Source organism: Poecilia formosa, unplaced genomic scaffold, assembly GCF_000485575.1.
Source record: "Poecilia formosa unplaced genomic scaffold, Poecilia_formosa-5.1.2 Scaffold431, whole genome shotgun sequence".
In the NCBI taxonomy this organism is placed as follows: domain Eukaryota; kingdom Metazoa; phylum Chordata; class Actinopteri; order Cyprinodontiformes; family Poeciliidae; genus Poecilia; species Poecilia formosa.
In genome coordinates this window covers 297,379-315,517 of record NW_006800370.1, presented here as the reverse complement: position 1 = coordinate 315,517, position 18,139 = coordinate 297,379, and the positions used below count along the sequence as shown (strand labels likewise).

At 37.0% G+C, this 18,139-nt stretch overlaps 1 protein-coding gene across 1 annotated transcript in view; it reads right to left on the bottom strand.

The window, feature by feature from the left end:
• The window catches only part of LOC103155498 (transient receptor potential cation channel subfamily M member 2-like), a 41,946-nt gene extending 27,865 nt beyond the window's left edge, over positions 1–14,081 (bottom strand). Inside the window, exons 1-17 of the mRNA XM_016663596.1 lie at positions 13,710–14,081; positions 11,385–11,518; positions 8,698–8,789; positions 7,807–7,856; positions 7,144–7,309; positions 5,877–6,057; positions 5,634–5,797; positions 5,363–5,549; positions 5,106–5,167; positions 4,826–5,026; positions 4,439–4,541; positions 3,362–3,483; positions 2,303–2,668; positions 1,881–1,952; positions 1,404–1,556; positions 1,189–1,318; positions 967–1,117 (exon numbers count right to left, since the gene is read on the bottom strand). Of these exons, the coding sequence (XP_016519082.1) occupies positions 967–1,117; positions 1,189–1,318; positions 1,404–1,556; positions 1,881–1,952; positions 2,303–2,668; positions 3,362–3,483; positions 4,439–4,541; positions 4,826–5,026; positions 5,106–5,167; positions 5,363–5,549; positions 5,634–5,797; positions 5,877–6,057; positions 7,144–7,309; positions 7,807–7,856; positions 8,698–8,789; positions 11,385–11,518; positions 13,710–13,738 (2,363 nt within the window). The 5' untranslated portion in view covers positions 13,739–14,081. The remainder of the gene's footprint in view (positions 1–966; positions 1,118–1,188; positions 1,319–1,403; positions 1,557–1,880; positions 1,953–2,302; positions 2,669–3,361; positions 3,484–4,438; positions 4,542–4,825; positions 5,027–5,105; positions 5,168–5,362; positions 5,550–5,633; positions 5,798–5,876; positions 6,058–7,143; positions 7,310–7,806; positions 7,857–8,697; positions 8,790–11,384; positions 11,519–13,709) is intronic.
• Positions 14,082–18,139: the final 4,058 nt, after the last annotated feature.

Sequence of the window (18,139 nt, the reverse complement as noted above, 5' to 3'; positions counted from 1 at the left end):
GGATATAAGAAGGCAGACTGTTCAACATCACTGTTTGGGTCTGTATCCATGATGTTCATGCACTATGCAGTCCCATGTTAAAGCAATTTCTTTGCCCTTTTTCTCACTTTGTAACAAGACAGTCAAAAAACCTCAATGTATTTCTTTGTTTTCAATAATTGCATGTCCTAATGGCAGATGGTAAGTAAGAAGAGTAAGAAGATCCTAAAGCACAAGAGTCTTATCAAAAAGTTTGTTATATATGGGTGTAAGATGACAACACTGTCTTTGACTCTCTAAAAATGATCTTAAAGACTGGAGCAAACAGAAATGAGGGATAACAAGACTTTTGAACACCACTTTGTGGGCTACTGTTCATGATGTTTCACATTATAGCCACAAACTATTTCTTAAGATATGTAGATACAAAGTTGTCTTACTGGTAGATTTATGGGGCCTTACGTTATTTGAAGGGAAGAAAAAAAAACTTTCCTGTGCACAGAAACGTTTTTCTTTTCCTTCAGTGTCTCTATAGGGGCTCCGTACAGGAGAACCTCCACCCCAGTATCAGGACTTTTACAGAGATATCCCTGAATTATGTTCTATCCATCTCCCCATTATTTTCATCACTGTGTTTCTATGTCAGAATGACGAATTCAGGGTGAGGTGCAGTGTTAGTTTAAACACATGCAAATTTGCACATAGGCAAGAAGGTTAAGTATTGGTGTCACAAGAATACCTTCTGCCGTTAGTTTCCAGTGTTCAGATTACACACAGGTTGACTCTGTTTACTAATTAGGTGACTCTTAAAGAAAATTATTTAGACTGGATTTTATCTAGGGTCATTAGAATGGATTTGTATACAGTGGGTTGCATTCAAATGCAAGTGCTTTTCAGATTATTATATATGTAAAGAAAATGAACTTCCTTTTGTTTGAAATGTCTGCTTAATATGCCCTGAATTATAAAATCTAAATAAAAATCTGCTTCACCTGAACACCTAACTCAGCCACAAATTTTTTATTATTGGCCTCCAGTGCCAGTCTCAGGCACGTCGTCTCGCCCCAAAGGCTTGAGATTCGAACCAGCAGCTTCTGGGCGCGCTCCTCATCATTCTTGTAGCACTTGCTGAACACACCTAAGGACACACAGGCAGGTCAATAAATCCCAGCTAGGTCTGTAAATGTTCTCTTTACCTCTGTCTCATACCAATCGCACGATCTTCAAAGTGACTGGCGAGCTCCAGCATTTCCTGAGGCTCGTCTGCATCAATTGACTCCTCAGCCATTTTCTTCAGGATCTTACTGGCAGCCAGAGCAGCAGATATGCAGTCTCCACACTGAGCACAAACAGAAATGCAGAGTTACATGCATTAACCATTTTGAAGACACTTTCTTTAAACATGTGCAGGAGTTTTTAATCACCTGATCCCAGGCGATTTTAGAAAGCTCCTTGTTGTTCTGGACAACTGCCCAAAGGAAAAGGTCTCTGCCTGCAAGCCTCTTGGCTTCATCTTCCCTCTTGGCTTCATCTTCCCTCTCGGCTTCATCGTCCCTCTGAGTTTCAGGTTTATTTTCCTTATAAAAAGTGAGGGATTGGATTTTTGGGTTAACTGGTGAGATATACTCTGGAAAACATTGCAGAGTCAGTGATCTCATGAAAGTCAAATAAACAATATGTTGATGAAATAATGAATAAATTTCCTAGACACTGTGAAAACTACACAAAGAAGCACAGTTTTACTTAAATGTTCACTAGCACTGATTCACATCTAATCTCTAGTGTCAGAAATGTATGAAATATATTAAGTTGCACTGCCTAGATATATTTATCAACATAAAGGCCTTCTCAGAAATATTAAGAAATTACACACAAAAAAAACAAAAAAAAAAAACAGTTACCATGTGTGGCACCTGGACCACATGCTGAACCAACTCTCTTGGCGTCCATGTTTCTCTTAATGGCGGGCTATTCTGGGTAATCAGAATCAGAATTGATTGTATGTTTAGTTTAGTTTTTTTATTTGATTATAGTTGCAGTTTTTGAGTTAAGCATCAAATGAGAAAAAAACTCATCCTGATCGTTACATCTAATTTAATCTGTAGAAAAGCTGTGAGCATAAGAAATGACTGCATTTCAGGCAGTAGCATTAATGCCTGAAATGTTACAGGAGACCAAGTGATGTTTTTTTCTGAAAAAAACATCATACAAGGTATTAACAACAGAGATGCCTGTATATTTGAGTCATTTAATGAAAGTCAATTACTTCTTATTGTAGGATTTTGTTTCCACCCACTTAAAGTTCATAATAAAACATACTCACATATGGCATGTCCTCTCTGCACGTATTACGTCCTCCACTCTTGGAAGATGGATAGATGTGCTTTGTGAATTTTCCCAGCAGGTGGCGCACTTCATTAGAGACGTGTTCCAGGGAGACTTCTTTTCGTGCTTGATCAAGACCATTCATGTCCAGTGCCTTCCTCCTGGTGCTGCTGCTGCTGGTAAATTTCATCTTCTTGACCAGCTTGTACAAAAAAAAACAGTTGGGCAAGTTTTTGTAGAGATCACAGAGGGTGTTGTCTTGCAGAAAGTCCTCCAGACACAAACCGTTCTCCAGGAGCAGACTGACAAAATCAGGCTTATTGCAAACCAGGGCTAAACGCATGAAATCGTGGAGGTCACTGGACTAAAGAAAGAAAAAAGAGAATCTTGTTAGCTTGGTGGAAAACCAACCAGTTGGAAAAAGTATCTACAGGAACAGATGCATATGTAATCTGACAAGCTTATCGTTGTGAAATATGTTTCATTCTCTTTTAATACTGTGCTTGATAAAATAACTTATTTAACTGTGATTTTTTTTTTTTTTTTTTAGTGATAGCATTTGTTGAATCATTTTTAATTAATTCCAGCAGTTTTTATTTAAATTGTCCTTTGTACAAAGTGAAGTTTTTATCATAATGGTGTTTTTCCCCATGGCTGATTTATTTCATAATGACACTTTAAAACTTAATAACTTAATAACTTAATAACTGGGAGATTTGCCCAAGGCAGTGAGCCAAACAGGCTAGGAACGCCTCAGCACAGAAGAACAGGTTTAGGTGAGTGTGTGGAGGGGAGGGGGCAACATTACAAAACTATGGGGCACTGGTAGCCAGTAGAGGCTTTTAAATTCAGAAATAAAATGAAAATATAAATACTGTAAATAAAACCATGACAGAAAGGCACTTTTTTGTCCAGTCGAAAGAGAGCAGGTGCTCTAGCACCACCTAGTGTCGATCTGTGAATGTTTCTATGTGCTACTACTTAAATCACACATTAAAAAAAAAAAAAAGAAATTAAGTAAGATTTTATAATCCACAGTGCTCTGAAACAAACTGACCTTCCACATCCTTTCCTCAGTGAAAATCTTAGTCTCAGCTGAATCGACTCTGTTCCAGGTGATAGCCAGCTCCAGATGCTTCTTCCAGGACTTATCTTCTTGTGATTCAGCAGTCTTGAAAGCTAAAATACACACTTACTGCTAAATGTCTTCAGGATATCTACAGAACACACACTTATCAGCTTTTACTTCAGGAAAATAACAAGTTTAAGAACACAAAGTACTAAAATTGTTTTGGCTGAGAAAAACTGAAATCCCATAGACAAAAGTTGGTGTAGATGTCCTCAAGTAGCTCAGTAAGCAGAACAATTATCCAACGATATATAAACACAGAAGAAAATGTATTAATGGAAACTTGAGACTAAGCATTTCAAACAGTGGAATCATCATAATATGAGCATTAACAGGGTTCAGTGATGTAGACTCACTGTTTTAGTGCATGGAGCTTCTCCTAAGCAATATGCATTAAGTCCAAAATACAGCAGATCCATTTTGGAAACTGATCTGATGAACAATCGGGTTGGATAATGTAAAAAAAAAAAAAACTAGAACACGTTAAAATCAATGGGGTCTCACAGACCGCTATTATGGTCTGAGCTTTGTTTCACAGAAATTTGAAGACAATGCCATGCATGAGACAGGAAATGAGACACAGAGGCAAATTAAAAAAAACATCCAATTTGGGTAAAGATACCAAGTTAAATCTTTTACTTGTGAAAAAAAATTTGTTTCGTTAGAAAGGGCAGGAGCTCAGAAGTACAGAAAAAGATGAAAGAGTGAAATGGTACATATATCTCTATTGTTCTCTGATTAACACTTGAAGCCTTCGCAGCTGGATTTATGCCGAGGTTATAACCACATATATGGTTCTAAAAATTGGATGACTTAAAAAATCAGTTGATAGCAGTGAGTTTTATTTTTGAGGTAATAAGAATATGTTCCACACTTTTCAGATTTATATTTGAAAATATAATGTAAAAATCATGTTTCGATTGCATTCCAAATAACAATAAAATACACTGTGGTCTGCAGTTGTAGCATAATATTTTAAATACATTTGTAATTCACAGTAGTTACCTTTCAAAAGAGCATCAAGGATTGCCACATCCAAAACCCCCTGATCATCTTTCTTTGCTCTGAATATTGTCAGTAAATCAGACTTCTCGACTATCTTCTGAATCTGGAAACAGAGCAGACAAATGTATAAGACACATATTTGTGGGTTACCCCGCAAAGGCAGGTTTGGCTAGTTAGTTAGTTATTTTATACCTGAAGGGACAAAGTTGTACCAAGACATGCCTCTGCAGCCAATTAGGAAAATTCAACTGCATAAGAACCATTTGACCAAAGAGGCCAATAGTGAGATGGTTTTAGCCCAAATAACGCCAAACAGTATGACCCATAACAAAACCACCACAGTGTACCACCACATATCACGGACTGGAACATCATCACTTCACTAACCATATTTTTCCATGCTTCGATCTGGTCGTCTTTGATGTGTTTGTACTCTTCTCCAAAATACTTCTTAGTCAGCTCCTTGATGAGAGTGGTGGTGATACTATTGATTGGGAGTCCAGACACTTGAGCGATAACATCTGCTATCCTCCCAGAGCCCTGCAGGATCACGCACGGTGTGCCTTTTTCAATGGCATTGTAGATGGTCTGACAGGAGACAAAGATGAGAGCTCAGTTCACTAGAAACTCAAAGATTCAAAGAAGATTTTGGAATCTGTTGACTCACTTTGAGCGTACCTCCTCCTCCGTCCAACACCACACAAACCACTAGGGTTTTTATTGTAGTCGCTGGAGGGTAAACAATGAAAACAATTATTTTTTACAGTTATTAATAATTAGGGATCAAAGCCTGAGGAAGCCAAGACGACCAATGCAAAACATGGTAATTTTCCTGCCTTTCTGTAATTGTACATACTTTATTATTATTATTATTATTATTATTATTATTATTATTATTATTATTATTATTAATCTCCTTTAAACCTTCAGTTCCAAGAGCTTGGTCTGAGATGTATTGCTCTAGTTCCGTGCGCAGCGGGATCTCTGCACCATAGGCGTCTTTGTCATTGGTCCCATCATCAACCAGCAGGAAGTGGGAATGATTGTTATCAAGACAGGCCATATTACCCTGACCTTGTGTGTCAATCACATATTGAGCCGGGAAGCAACCCTGCAGCCAAACACAATGAAAAGTATGAAGGAAACATACAAATCTATTCACAGGAATAATGTGAAGCTCAAGTGTTCAACTTACTTCTTCATTTACTAATTTATCCTTGTTGTGAATTACTCGCCATGGTGCCACTCCAATAGCCACTATTTTCCGCTTCATAGTGTTATTCAGGGCACAGTCCCTCACAGCCTGTCCCACATGCATCATCACACCAGCGTTGGTACCGCCGGTGATGATCCACGCACCTACAGGTGATGAAGTATCACTGTGTGTGTTTCTGGCTGATATTAATCACACTTATCTTTATTTTTCTGTCTGTCTCACCTGTAGTCTGAGCAACTTTGATAAGTCCTCTGTGAAAAACCTTCTTTAGGTGGGACTTCAAATAGAAGTTCTTGGCTCCTCCAGTCACAGAAATGACCAGATTGGGACGTGGAAGTTTCCACTGTTTTGTCAGTAACTCGTAGAGCACTTCAGGTTTGGTGTCTGTGAATACTCGTACATACTGGTAATGAGCAAACAAGAAGTGACATCAGAATGCACAGGTATACATTTACAGTGTCTTGTGAAAGTACTTATACCCAATGAGGTTTTCCAAAAAGAAAATAATAATAATAATAATCTTATTGGAGTTTTATGCAGTATGCAGACACAAAGTAGCTTGTAATTGTGAAGTGGCAGGAAAATAATAGTTTTTCTATAAATTTCTTTGACAAAGAAAAAACAGAAATGTGTATTTACATACAGTGCATCTGGAAAGTATTCACTTTTTCCATATCATGTTATACTACGGCCTTATGACAAATCATATTAAATTAATATTTTTCCTTCATATTCTACATATAAATACCCCATTATGACAATGTAACAAAGTTTTTAGGTTTCTTGTAAATATAATTAAAACAAAACCAATAAATCACTTTTGTGTAAGTATTTTATGGCCTTTGCCATGAAGCTTAAAATTAAGCTGCTCCCACTAGTAGTACTTGAAATGTTTCGACAGCTTAAACGGAGTCCACCTGTGGTAAATTCAGTTGATTGAACTTGATTTAGAAAGGCACACACGTCTATAAAAAGCCCCACATTTGACAGCGCAGGTCAGAGGTCAAACACCCCAAGCATTAAATCAAATGCTTGATTTAAGCATTTGATTAAATCAAGCTTAGAGACAGACCTCAGAGGTCTGTCTCTAAGGTCTCAGGACCTCAGAGACAGGATTGTCTTGAGGCACAAATCTTGGAGGTGATCAAGAACCCGATGGCCTCCAAATGGCTACCATCAAACCTGCTATACCGATTTTTGTTATAAATCGGTATAACAAAATTATTATACCGATTTAAATTATACCAATTTAAATTGGTATAATATTAATATACCAGACACATACACAAAATGCTTAGAAGATAAAGGAACACTATTTCATTGTACTTGGGAATGAAGAGAAGTTGCTCTTTTTGGATGAAAACAACAGGACCAAATAAGCAATGGGTCAGACAAATGTTGCAGAGGTGTTATCATTCATGCTGTGTATTGTGACATAATAATAACAATAATATTACCTTAGTGCTTAATATGAAATAGAATGACTTACCTTGCTACTCTTTTGACCACCAAATTTGATGACTCCAAAAGCATCTGTTGACACCTCGTGGACATGTTTGTCTTCGTTACAGGTACGCTTTTTGAAGTCCTCTGGCTTGCTGACTTTATCAGTGGAGTCAAGCTCCGAGTATCCACTACAACATCCTTCCTTATTACTGTAAAATAAAATACAAATTGCATAATTTCACATGCTTATGTTGGTAGAAGAAGTTTAGACATGTAGGTTATGCACTACGAGAAGGATGTTATCATACCATCTTTTATGGGAAAGGATACCAATCCTTTATTACCCTGATTTGCCTTTGCATTTCAGACTGTTGGACTGATCTTACTTCTCACCACTACATGTTCAAGCAGGTAAATTAACATCTAAGAAGTTAATGGAGTTTGGCTGTAAGCTTAAAAGATTGCCAGAACTGAACATTGTTAGAATTCATCACATATTTTAAACAAATAGATACGTTTTAGTTGCTTTTTTGACAACACAAAACACGACAGTTCTGTAGATGCTGGTGTTTCAGAGGACTTTAACTGGAAACACAGTAGACTCAAAATGAGAAATAACAGCAGTCAGTGAAGTTTCCTCTCAATATTTGTGAAATATTTGTGCAGAAACTAAAAGCACAACTTAAAGAGTGGCAAATCATCCTACCTGCAGCATTCCTTTTTTGTTATGTTGTTCTTGATCCACGTGGAAATTTGCTGGAAAGAAGAGGTAATAGACAAATGTTTAGATGCTGTTTTGATTGCCAGAGTATGAAACGACCATGAATTAATCTCATCTCGTCTGTTGAAAGGAATATACAATATAGACTGTGAATAATAACAACAATGAAAAGGTTTTTTTCAGACTGTTTTGTTGGAAAAGCATCCAATGTCCCCTTTTTCACAGAGTTATATTACAACTACAAGTTTCAATGAATTTATAGTTTGTTTTTTGTGAAAACAGAAAGTAGTGAATAACTTTAAAGTGAAAGAAAACATATGCATCATTTTTTTTAAATGTTTTCACACAAATGAATTTTTGAAAGCTTTGGCATGTATATGCATTTCCCTAAATAAAAATGAGTTTCTTCAGAGTTACATGTAAACAGCCCTAGAAACAATATAAAGCATGAAGTGCCAAAAAAACTAGCTTGATCACCAATCCTCAAAGGATATTATCAGATATCATCATTATATCATCAGATCTTTCTTTCATCGTGAAAGACGATAAAAGACTAGCCTTTGAGGTCTTTCGTCCTCAAAGAAGGAGGATCTCTTATTGACCCAAGAGAACCCAAGACAGTTCTCTAGGGTTGAGAACTGTTCAATAATGTTTTGGATAGTTCTCAACCCAATTTCAGTAGTTACTGCAGGGCTGACCCTATCAACCTGGGCGAGATTTTATGTAGCGGCTCTGAACTCCTGCAGGTCTCCCAATCAACCCTCCATTTTATATATAGATAAACTCAACAATTTTTTTTTTTTTTTGGTTTCGAAAAATAAATGTCAACCAAACCACAAATTACCTATTAACTGAAACTATTGAAAATATTCACACCGGATTGCTCTGAACTTGTAGGTTGGAGGCAGAAGGAGAGCTCAGTGATGTTGCAGAAGGACCTGGGGTTTCATTTAAAGGTATTAATACATCTGAAAAGAAAAAGAGAAGCATGATTCCAGAAATAAAGTAAAAAACATGAGATGCGTTAGAATGTTTACTGTACTGTACAAGTAAAATACACAATGGATTTGCTGAAATTCAATTAATATCAGATTGAAATTATCACAGTGAAATTTTAATAGTATCTGTGACACACCAAAGCAAACCAGGAACAAGTCGCTTAGAATCTGTTCCAAAAAACAAGTTGCTTGTTCCTAGGACCACAATGTTTCTCCACATATAGCATAATGTGATACAGAACGCTGCTGCTTGTGTTCTCACTAAAACCAGGAAGATAGAGCACATCACCCCAGTTCTAAGGTCCCTACACTGGCTCCCTATAGCTCACAGAATTGACTTTAAAATACTGTTTTTAGTTTATAAAACGGCTTAGCAGCAAAATAGACTAAAGATCTGTTAATGTATAAACCTTCCAGACCTCTCTGGTCTTCTGGTTCTAGGCTACTCTGCATCCCCAGAACTACACATGGAAAAGCAGCATTCAGTTTCTATGCACCACAAATCTGAAACAAATTTTCAGAAAACACCAAGAAAGCAGAAATAGTTCCTTTAAATCAAGGCTAAAAACCCACCTGTTTAACGCTGCCTTTGGTTCATAATACCTGGAACATTTATCAACATATTTGATGTGCATTTGTTCGACGATTTGGATGCTAGAATTTTACAAAATGTAAAATCTACTGCTTGTTTCATGATTAGTGACTATACTATGTGTTATAATGTAAAGCTCTTTGAACTTCCTTGTTGCCGAAATGTGATATACAAATGAACTTGAATTGACTTTCCAGTCATACATGTCGACACACAATGCTGGTGGTGGGGCTACAGGAAAGGGATGTAATAGAACAGCCTTTATCACAGTAAGGTATAATCAGGCTTCAGGACAACTTTCTGAAAGTTTTAGGACTGTTTTCTTGCTGATCTTGCTTGCAGAGTGCACACAAAAGTTTTCATTTCTGGGTATTTCACATCATTAGAATCCACACTTTTCGATTCTCTAAAAACTCAAAGTGCCCCAGGGAAGACTTGTGCCTGGTTTTGTCATGAGTAGTCTTATATAGGAATATAGTCATGATTCTAAGTTGACATTAATCTGTACTTATGTAATTGTTACGGTCACTGATCTCTAGGGGCTCTCTTCATGAGAGAGCTCTCTTCCTTTGTGTTTCATCTCAACCTGGCTGCCACAGCTGAAATGTGTTGGAGCTCATCAGCCACCCCATAAAGAGCTTCATGCTGGAGATGTCAGATCCCTTTTCTCCCTGGGCCTTGATCTGAAGTGATCTTGTCTGTGAGCTGACTGTTTGTGGGGACTTAAATGATCTTGCTGTGAGCATTTTGTGAATAATTAAGTGTCTAACTAAAGTAGTGTGTTTCTGTTCACAGTGGAAGCTGGTTGGGGTTCTCTGCCATTTTTGTTGTAAACAGTTTTCTCCTGTTTTGTGGTTAGCCAGGGAGTTCAGGATTTTATTTTCTTTCAGTTCTCCTTTAGAAAGTGATTGTTTTATGTTATTGTTAAAAGGGGTATTTTTGTTTGTTTTGGCCTTGGAGACCCTGAAGCTTTTTCCTGTGTCATCTGCCTCCTGTGATTGAGATTTTACCTATCAATGTAAAATAAACTTTATTTTTTCTGCTCACTATCAATTGTTTAGATTACTGGTTTTGTGTTTCACCCAGTGCCAGAATTCACCTTATTGGTCTCTTGGAGAGGGATGGCAACAGTAATGAATTTGCACAACTGACTTGTTTTTACAAACCTACAGTCATTCTTCATTGCTTGAAGAAACTGGGATTTACTCAGTTTTCATCATCACTTTCTCAGCAGAGTAAAAGAAACCTCTTGCAAATATGTGAACAATTTCTCATTAGTTTGACACATATTACCCTCCGTTATCCAAAATAAGTGTCATTAAACCAGTCCAAAGTCAAATTTTCTCACTATCTAAACAGAAATCACCTGTTCCTAAGTATTAGAAACTACATAGATAAGTATGAAACCACTGAAGCACCTCTTTCACACTCCTTGACCGACTGCAAATTTTTAATTGGCATTTAAAAGGCGCCATGTTTGTGTTATTTACCAGCTTGGATGGAGGAGATCCCAGGCCGATGGGAATGAGAGTCAATATTGCATCATTTTTGTGTAACAGATATTATTTTCTTAATTTATTATTTTCTAATTGATTTTATTTTGGTTTACATTTACAGCATTTTCTGCTGTACAGAAAACACTGTAAATGTATTTCAGTTTTCAGCTCAGTTTGAAAAAATAAATACATAAATAAATGGATTCAACAAAACAACCTTCAAAGCATTGTGCATGATGGTGTGGGAGATGAGCGCACAACCCTTCTTCACAGGCCATCATAGGTTTAGGTCCCAGCCTGTTGACCTTTGATGCATGTCGTTCCCCTCTCTTACATCCTGTCAATTTACTCTCAGATAAAGGCCACTAGAGCTGAATTATCCCTACTCTAATTCCCCCTCCCCCTCCAAAAAAACAAACAAAAACAACCTAAGGCAACAGGCAGTTCCATCACATTGTCAGATTAGTTTTACTGTACCTTTGTTTTTTTCTTTCTTTCTTCCGATTTTCTTTGTTCCTCCTTGGGCATCAGACATTGTGGGAAGTTTTGACGCGATGCTTTCTGAAGCCACTTGCCTGATAAAACTTGTCCTCCCAGAGTGTAAGTTATACCTGAGAACAGTGAGGGGAGGGAGATGGAGTGATGTGTGGGATGCAGGAATACACCAAATAATAGAGAAATAGGGGGGAATAAGGCAAGATATTATTATTATTATTATTATTATTGTTATTATTATTATTATTAGACGTGATATTTAGCATTAATTGTCATGCAGCTAAATACATACAGAATCTTTTATATCAGGAAATTACTTCTTTTTTTTTCTTATCTTGCCCCGTTTTTTGCTCAGGGCTGGCCAGTGGCATAGGTAGGCATAGGGCAAAAGCAAATGCTAAGGGCCCCAACAGTCCATGGGGTACCAAATTTAAAAAATAAATAAATAAAAAAAAGTAACTTTCAGTATTCTTTTTAAGTCTTATGAGTAATATGATTTCCTAATATGATAGATTCTGCACTAATTTACTAATTTATATTAAATGCTCCATCTAATAATGATACTTTACCCCATCATTCTCTACTATTTGGTTTATTTCTACAGCCCACACACCTCTTACTCCTCCCATCACTGCTCTCAGGTATGTGTTGTTCTGACTGGGGGAACAAGTTGGGTGAGTGTTGTGAGGAAAGCGACTTCAGAAAGCATCATGTCAAAACATTGCAAATTGTCTCATGGCCAAGTAAGAAAAAACAGAAAAGCAGAAGAGAAAAAAATCAGAATGTTTTTGTTATGGATATATGACTCTGCATTCTTGTTATATTCATTTTATCTGCTTACATGCACACGGGTGCACGGCTACACAACCATACACAATTAACAGTGATAATTATTGATGATTAATAATAATTAATAGTAAATCACTGCAGAACGTACATTGAAAACTGTACATTCTGCACTTAAATAACAATAAGAGGTCCTCTTTCGACACCGATAACCAATGATAATCAAATCACAACCTGTGAAGTTTAATGATTTTTTTTTAATCTTCAAGACACAAAAAGTTGCATTACTGTGTTACAGCTACCACATACATGTTTTGAATCTGTAAAAGACACTCAAAACACCTTTCTCTGGTTGGGTTCACTTACTCACTCACTCGGTAATAGGTGAGCTATGCATGCGGGTGCAAGTTTACAACGAACACTTTTCATGAGAGTTTTCTCTGCGGTGTTGAGTTATGATCGTTTCCTTGGAAGTGCTTCAGGCATCTCACAGTTCATCTCTTCTGTCAAATGCCCACTTGCCTATGCTTGTGTAATTGGAAAATGTTATTCGTTGGATCCCAAATGCCATAACTAACATGCCTACATTCCAAGGTGTATACTTCTTTTTAACCTGCTGTGCGTCTAAGATTTCAACAGACCAAAGAGAGAGGAAGAATGCCAACAGATACTGATTTGGTTGAGTTGTAGAAATATTTGTCAAAATCACTAAAGTTAAGATTTTAGGTAAGAGAATACATCTAAATATCAGCCACATTAATCACATCACAGTGTTTCAGTCATTTCTCTTGGAAGATGGCTCACTTCTTATGAGTATAAAAGTAGGACCCCTGTAGGTTTGTTGACATGGAGCAAATTGTTTTTGCAAAGTTCAAAAGAGCAACATCATCAACAACAACCTTTCTACCAATGTTCCTATAACCCTACTAGCTTTTTTAGACTAAAAATATTTACAATTGCAAATTGCGCTGTCTCTAAATCAGTTTGGGAGTCCAAGGCAGAAAAACGAAGATCCCTGCTGTAGATATGGGTTAACATTTATATTTATTTAAAAAAAAGAAATGATCGAAAAAGTATTTTCTCTCACGGTTACCTAACCTCAATAATCACTTTTGTTAATGGCAGCTCTCTCCCTTATAATAACGAGCACTTGTTGCAGACTAGATCAATTTTATTGGCTCGGCTTGAACCCCAGGGTGATTATTTACTCATCGCCAAAGAAACCTATGGAGCCACCATTTTCCTAGAACCATGCACATAGACTTTATAATAATCAGAAGCAACAGTAGTAATTCCAGACTCAGAATTAATTTCAATGTCCACAATCGTCAACAAAATTTTATATATATATATTTTTTTATTAGTAGCTTTAGCAGGGTTAAGTGACAGCAGCTTATTTCAAAAGATTTACCAATTACAATTAACAATTTTTAGATATCAGATTACAACCATATTATCTATCCCTTCCTTATCCTATCACTGGATTTTCTAAGAGGCTTTGGGGAGCAGTCAGACTCATACCCAGTAGATGTAATGTCCCTTGGCAACATAAATTTTGACGTTCTTGGTCAGAATCTTGTCCTGATGAGACGAAAATCCCCTTAAAATGGAACAAAGTAAATCCGGTTCTTTATATCCTTCAGACTCTTAGATCCCAGTCAATCAGTGACCTTTGTCCATTCACCAAGTCCATTGCAGCAGAGTTGGGGTCTTTAAGGCAGAGAGCAAGGCAGCGGTCGAATTCAGGAAACCCAGAACTGTGGGTACACGGGTCTTGTCCCTTTCAGGTGGTGCGGAGCCTTTAGCCTGTCCGTGGATTCCAGGGCGCCGTCCTTTGCTGTTAGTCCTACTGCGTCATGTTAGCTCCACTCCGACACCAGGAACAAAGAACCCTTTGCTTCCCCTTCTTAGAGTTTCATATATCTTTTGTTTACACGTATGTGTATGTGGATGGCACACGTGACAACTCAACTGTCCACATGGGTGGTTCCTACGTGACCTCTCAGCCTTTGGAAAACACCTAATACTTTACCCACTTTCACTTCTCCTGTCTTTTTCCGCTCCTCCGCGAACATCTGTTTATACTTCCTCTTTTAAACGTTTTTACTCTGTTTCTTAACAGTTAGAATGTCTCACCCAAAAAGAGTCTTTTATTGGGGCCTGCCATAGCAATGCATAGGGAGAGAAGTATGTCAGAACTACAACATGGCGGAACTGTCAGTTACTACAGAGGAAGACTTAGCTGGTATTCAGAACTACTTGAGTTTTGAGTATTATATAACTGATTTAACCCAATCACTATTACACATGGGATTAGTGTGGCCATTTCAAATGAAGCTTACTGAAAATTTCAAAATAAAAGCCTTGACAATTTTTACATCATCTAATTGCTCTTTTGGCCATTAGATAACTGGTTTAACAAAACCACTGTTACACCCAGGATTAGTGTTGTAATTTCAATTGAAGCTTAATGACAATTTCAAAATAAAAGCCTCAATAATCCTCTCAAAGATAATAAAAAGATAATAAAAGCTGTGTAGCTTTTATTATCTTTCTCCCTCGAGTTACTTATAATATTAGATTAGAAGATAATAGAAGATATAATATTAAAATGTTTTCGAAATTTTGCTAGGGCTCATGGTTTTTTGTCAGGGTCCTTGAGACCGACGCTGGGTGTCTCACAAGTATAGAAACTCTGTCTCCAGCATCCTGTCTGACATATGCCCCTTTTCCACCGGCTCTACTCGGCCGGCTCGGCTCGACTCGGCTCGGCTCGCTTTGAATGCGTTTCCACCAGCCCTTTTCAACAGGGCTGGCCCTGCTTTTTAGGGTCCTGCTTCAGAGCAGGGCCAGCCGGGCCGGTTTGGTAGGTGACGTAAGCTTCGCTGCTGTTCACTGATTGGCTGAGGGCGTGGACAAGACGGAGCAGCCAAGAGAGAAGAAAAATGAAGGCGCTACATTTGAAACTCGCTGCAACACGGAAGTGATGGACGATACAAACAAGCCGTTAACTAAAAAAGATGCCGGCTTTTTCCTTTGCTTCGGATTTCAATATTCAGCAGCAGCTCGAAGGAGCCGTGAGGAATGAGTCGTTTTTGTCAGTAGTGGAGCGAATGTAAAGCCTCGTTAGCCGCTTCGGAACCGACGGAGCCGCACGGTAAACACCGACGCAGACGCAGCTGACGCCGCCGCTGCTCTCCAGCCAGGTGAGCAGTTTGTAGATATATCTGTCTGGTTTGTACTACATTTAAGGNTTTGTACTACATTTAAGGTTGCATACATACAGTCATGGAAGACATTTAAAACACAAAGTCTGCTGTATTTTTATTGCTCAAACACAACATGCGCATTTTCTGAAGACACTCGGTTGCACATTACAGTTATAAATAACTCAATATTGTACAGCATTTTACCTTGCTTGTTTCTTATCTTTGCGTGAATCTATAGTTTTGAGTGTGAATTAAAATCCTTAGTATGAAGGTTGAAAAATTTCGAGACATAAACAATTACCGACTGTCTTTATTTTATTTTATTTTATTTTTTATTTCGGACCGTGAGTAAGAACCACATGTGCGAAGCTTATAGTCGTCAGTCTCCAACTGAAATTCATTGTACATGGGGTTCAACAATTCTACTATTGTAGTGATCCAGGTCAGCCACAATACTAAGTTGTAAAGTCTGGTAAGAGTTTTAGTCGTTGAACTTTGTTGATGAACCATGTTAGTACTGCTCTGATGTGCTCCTGGGTATGTCCAACTGTGCCAATACCTAGTAAGCCAGATCTAAAGTGACAGGACATGGTTAAATTTCTTCAGGAATTTTCTAGTTTTAACCTACGATAATACACTAATCTGATTTATATTTCCAATACCCAGAAATTAACATTTGATTACTAAAAATCATTCCACTGAACTATAGACACCGGATGATTACTTAGACCCATAACATGTGTCAACCAAAATCAGAATACATGAAATACATGTCAGATGAAATCAGATCATGTCAAATAAATCGGCATATATGATTAAGACCTTCTATATTTGACTGCTTTCACTTCTAATTAACACTTCTCTTATAATGAATCATTCTTTTCATCAAGAGAAATCAAAAATACAAGATTACTCATTCCTCTCAGGCTCTTGTTATCTGTTCTGTTTTCCCCTAACCTTTCACCTACCATCTACCTCCAACACAACAGTGATCTTAAATTACAGTTACACCTTTTACACCATCTCAAGTTCAAATGTCAAAATCAGATTTAAAACCTTTTAGTTTCTGTTCAATCTAACATTCATTTATGTCTTTGATTCGGCATTCATATATAATATTATGATAACCATAATACCTAAACCCACTCTGAGTTAGTTACTCTCATTATAATCTTAATGTGAGTTTTTACAGATGATGTTCTGAAAAGAAACCAAGAGAAATCCATTATTCTAATTATTTGATACCAAGTTACAGTTACTTGTTTCACCTGTAAGTATTTCCACAAGAGTAAGTTTAAGTGTAATTANTTTGATTCGGCATTCATATATAATATTATGATAACCATAATACCTAAACCCACTCTGAGTTAGTTACTCTCATTATAATCTTAATGTGAGTTTTTACAGATGATGTTCTGAAAAGAAACCAAGAGAAATCCATTATTCTAATTATTTGGTACCAAGTTACAGTTACTTGTTTCACCTGTAAGTATTTCCACAAGAGTAAGTTTAAGTGTAATTAAACCAATACCAATCATTGGTTAAACCAATATTAATTATTGGTTCAATTATGAGCTATTATTATTAATTTTTTACTCTGGGTTTTATCCAATTACTCAAAATGTTTAGATTTTATTCTTTAAACCTTTTATGCTTTGAAACAAGGAGTAGTCTAAACTATTCTTATACTTTTGCAGGCTGTTAGCTTAATTCCTCTTTCTTCAGGAAACCTGCTGGAAGCTTACTTCCTGTTTCATGAAACTGTCTCCGACTATGATTTTTTTTATGATCAGATAGAAAAAAGAATTAAAGCAAAGTATGCAGGACAAAATAACACACACAACCCGATTATTTTTTATTACTGTGTAATTAATTTCAAAGATAACTTTATTTATTGTCACTATTAAACTAAAATCTCCAGCATGGGGAAGTGGGATGATCTCTACATTTCTCGACATTGTCTATATTTTATAGCTTTTAACACATCTACACCAGTGGTGCCAATAAATGCAAAGGATAATGTATTTTCTTCAAGCAGAGAAGAAGCCGATTTAAATAAAATTCCTTTACAGAGTGAAACTAAACCGGAGATTTTAGTTGAGGGCATGTTTTGAAGAAGTGATACTGCAGTAAACATGCCTCTGCTCTTAACTACTCACCTTAAATTTATAAGTATATACTTTACATGAGATAAAACCTGGGACCCACACACAATGTTTTCCTTCTGACACACAAAAAGCACACACACATTTTGTTTACGGCACAATATTTATTCAACAATATACAGATTAATCTCTGTCTACATCTCAGACTTATTTTTTTTTATATTTATCTTGCTTTTACCTTTATACATTTTGTATTTACAAGATTTTTAAAATAAGTCTTTTTTTTTTCTCTCCATTTGTACATCATAATTACTACAGTGTTATCCAGCAGCTTCCATGGAAGCATTTGGACACGATTCATCATCGCTAATCATTTTACACACCGACCCGAGCCACAGAGCAGCAGGCTGACAGGAAGGCGCCAAACAAACCCAAAACCGTCCGGCTGCGGCCTTCTCTCTGCTGGGATGGACCTCGAGAGGTTCTTTGCTCACAAGGTACAAGATCAGCAAGATCCTGTACAACAAAAATATAACTTAAAAAAATAAAATAAGGAAAAGCGGGAGAAATGTTGCATAGAATCAATTCTGACGCCAAGAACAGAAATTTTGGTGCTGCTATTTTTATTTTTATTTTC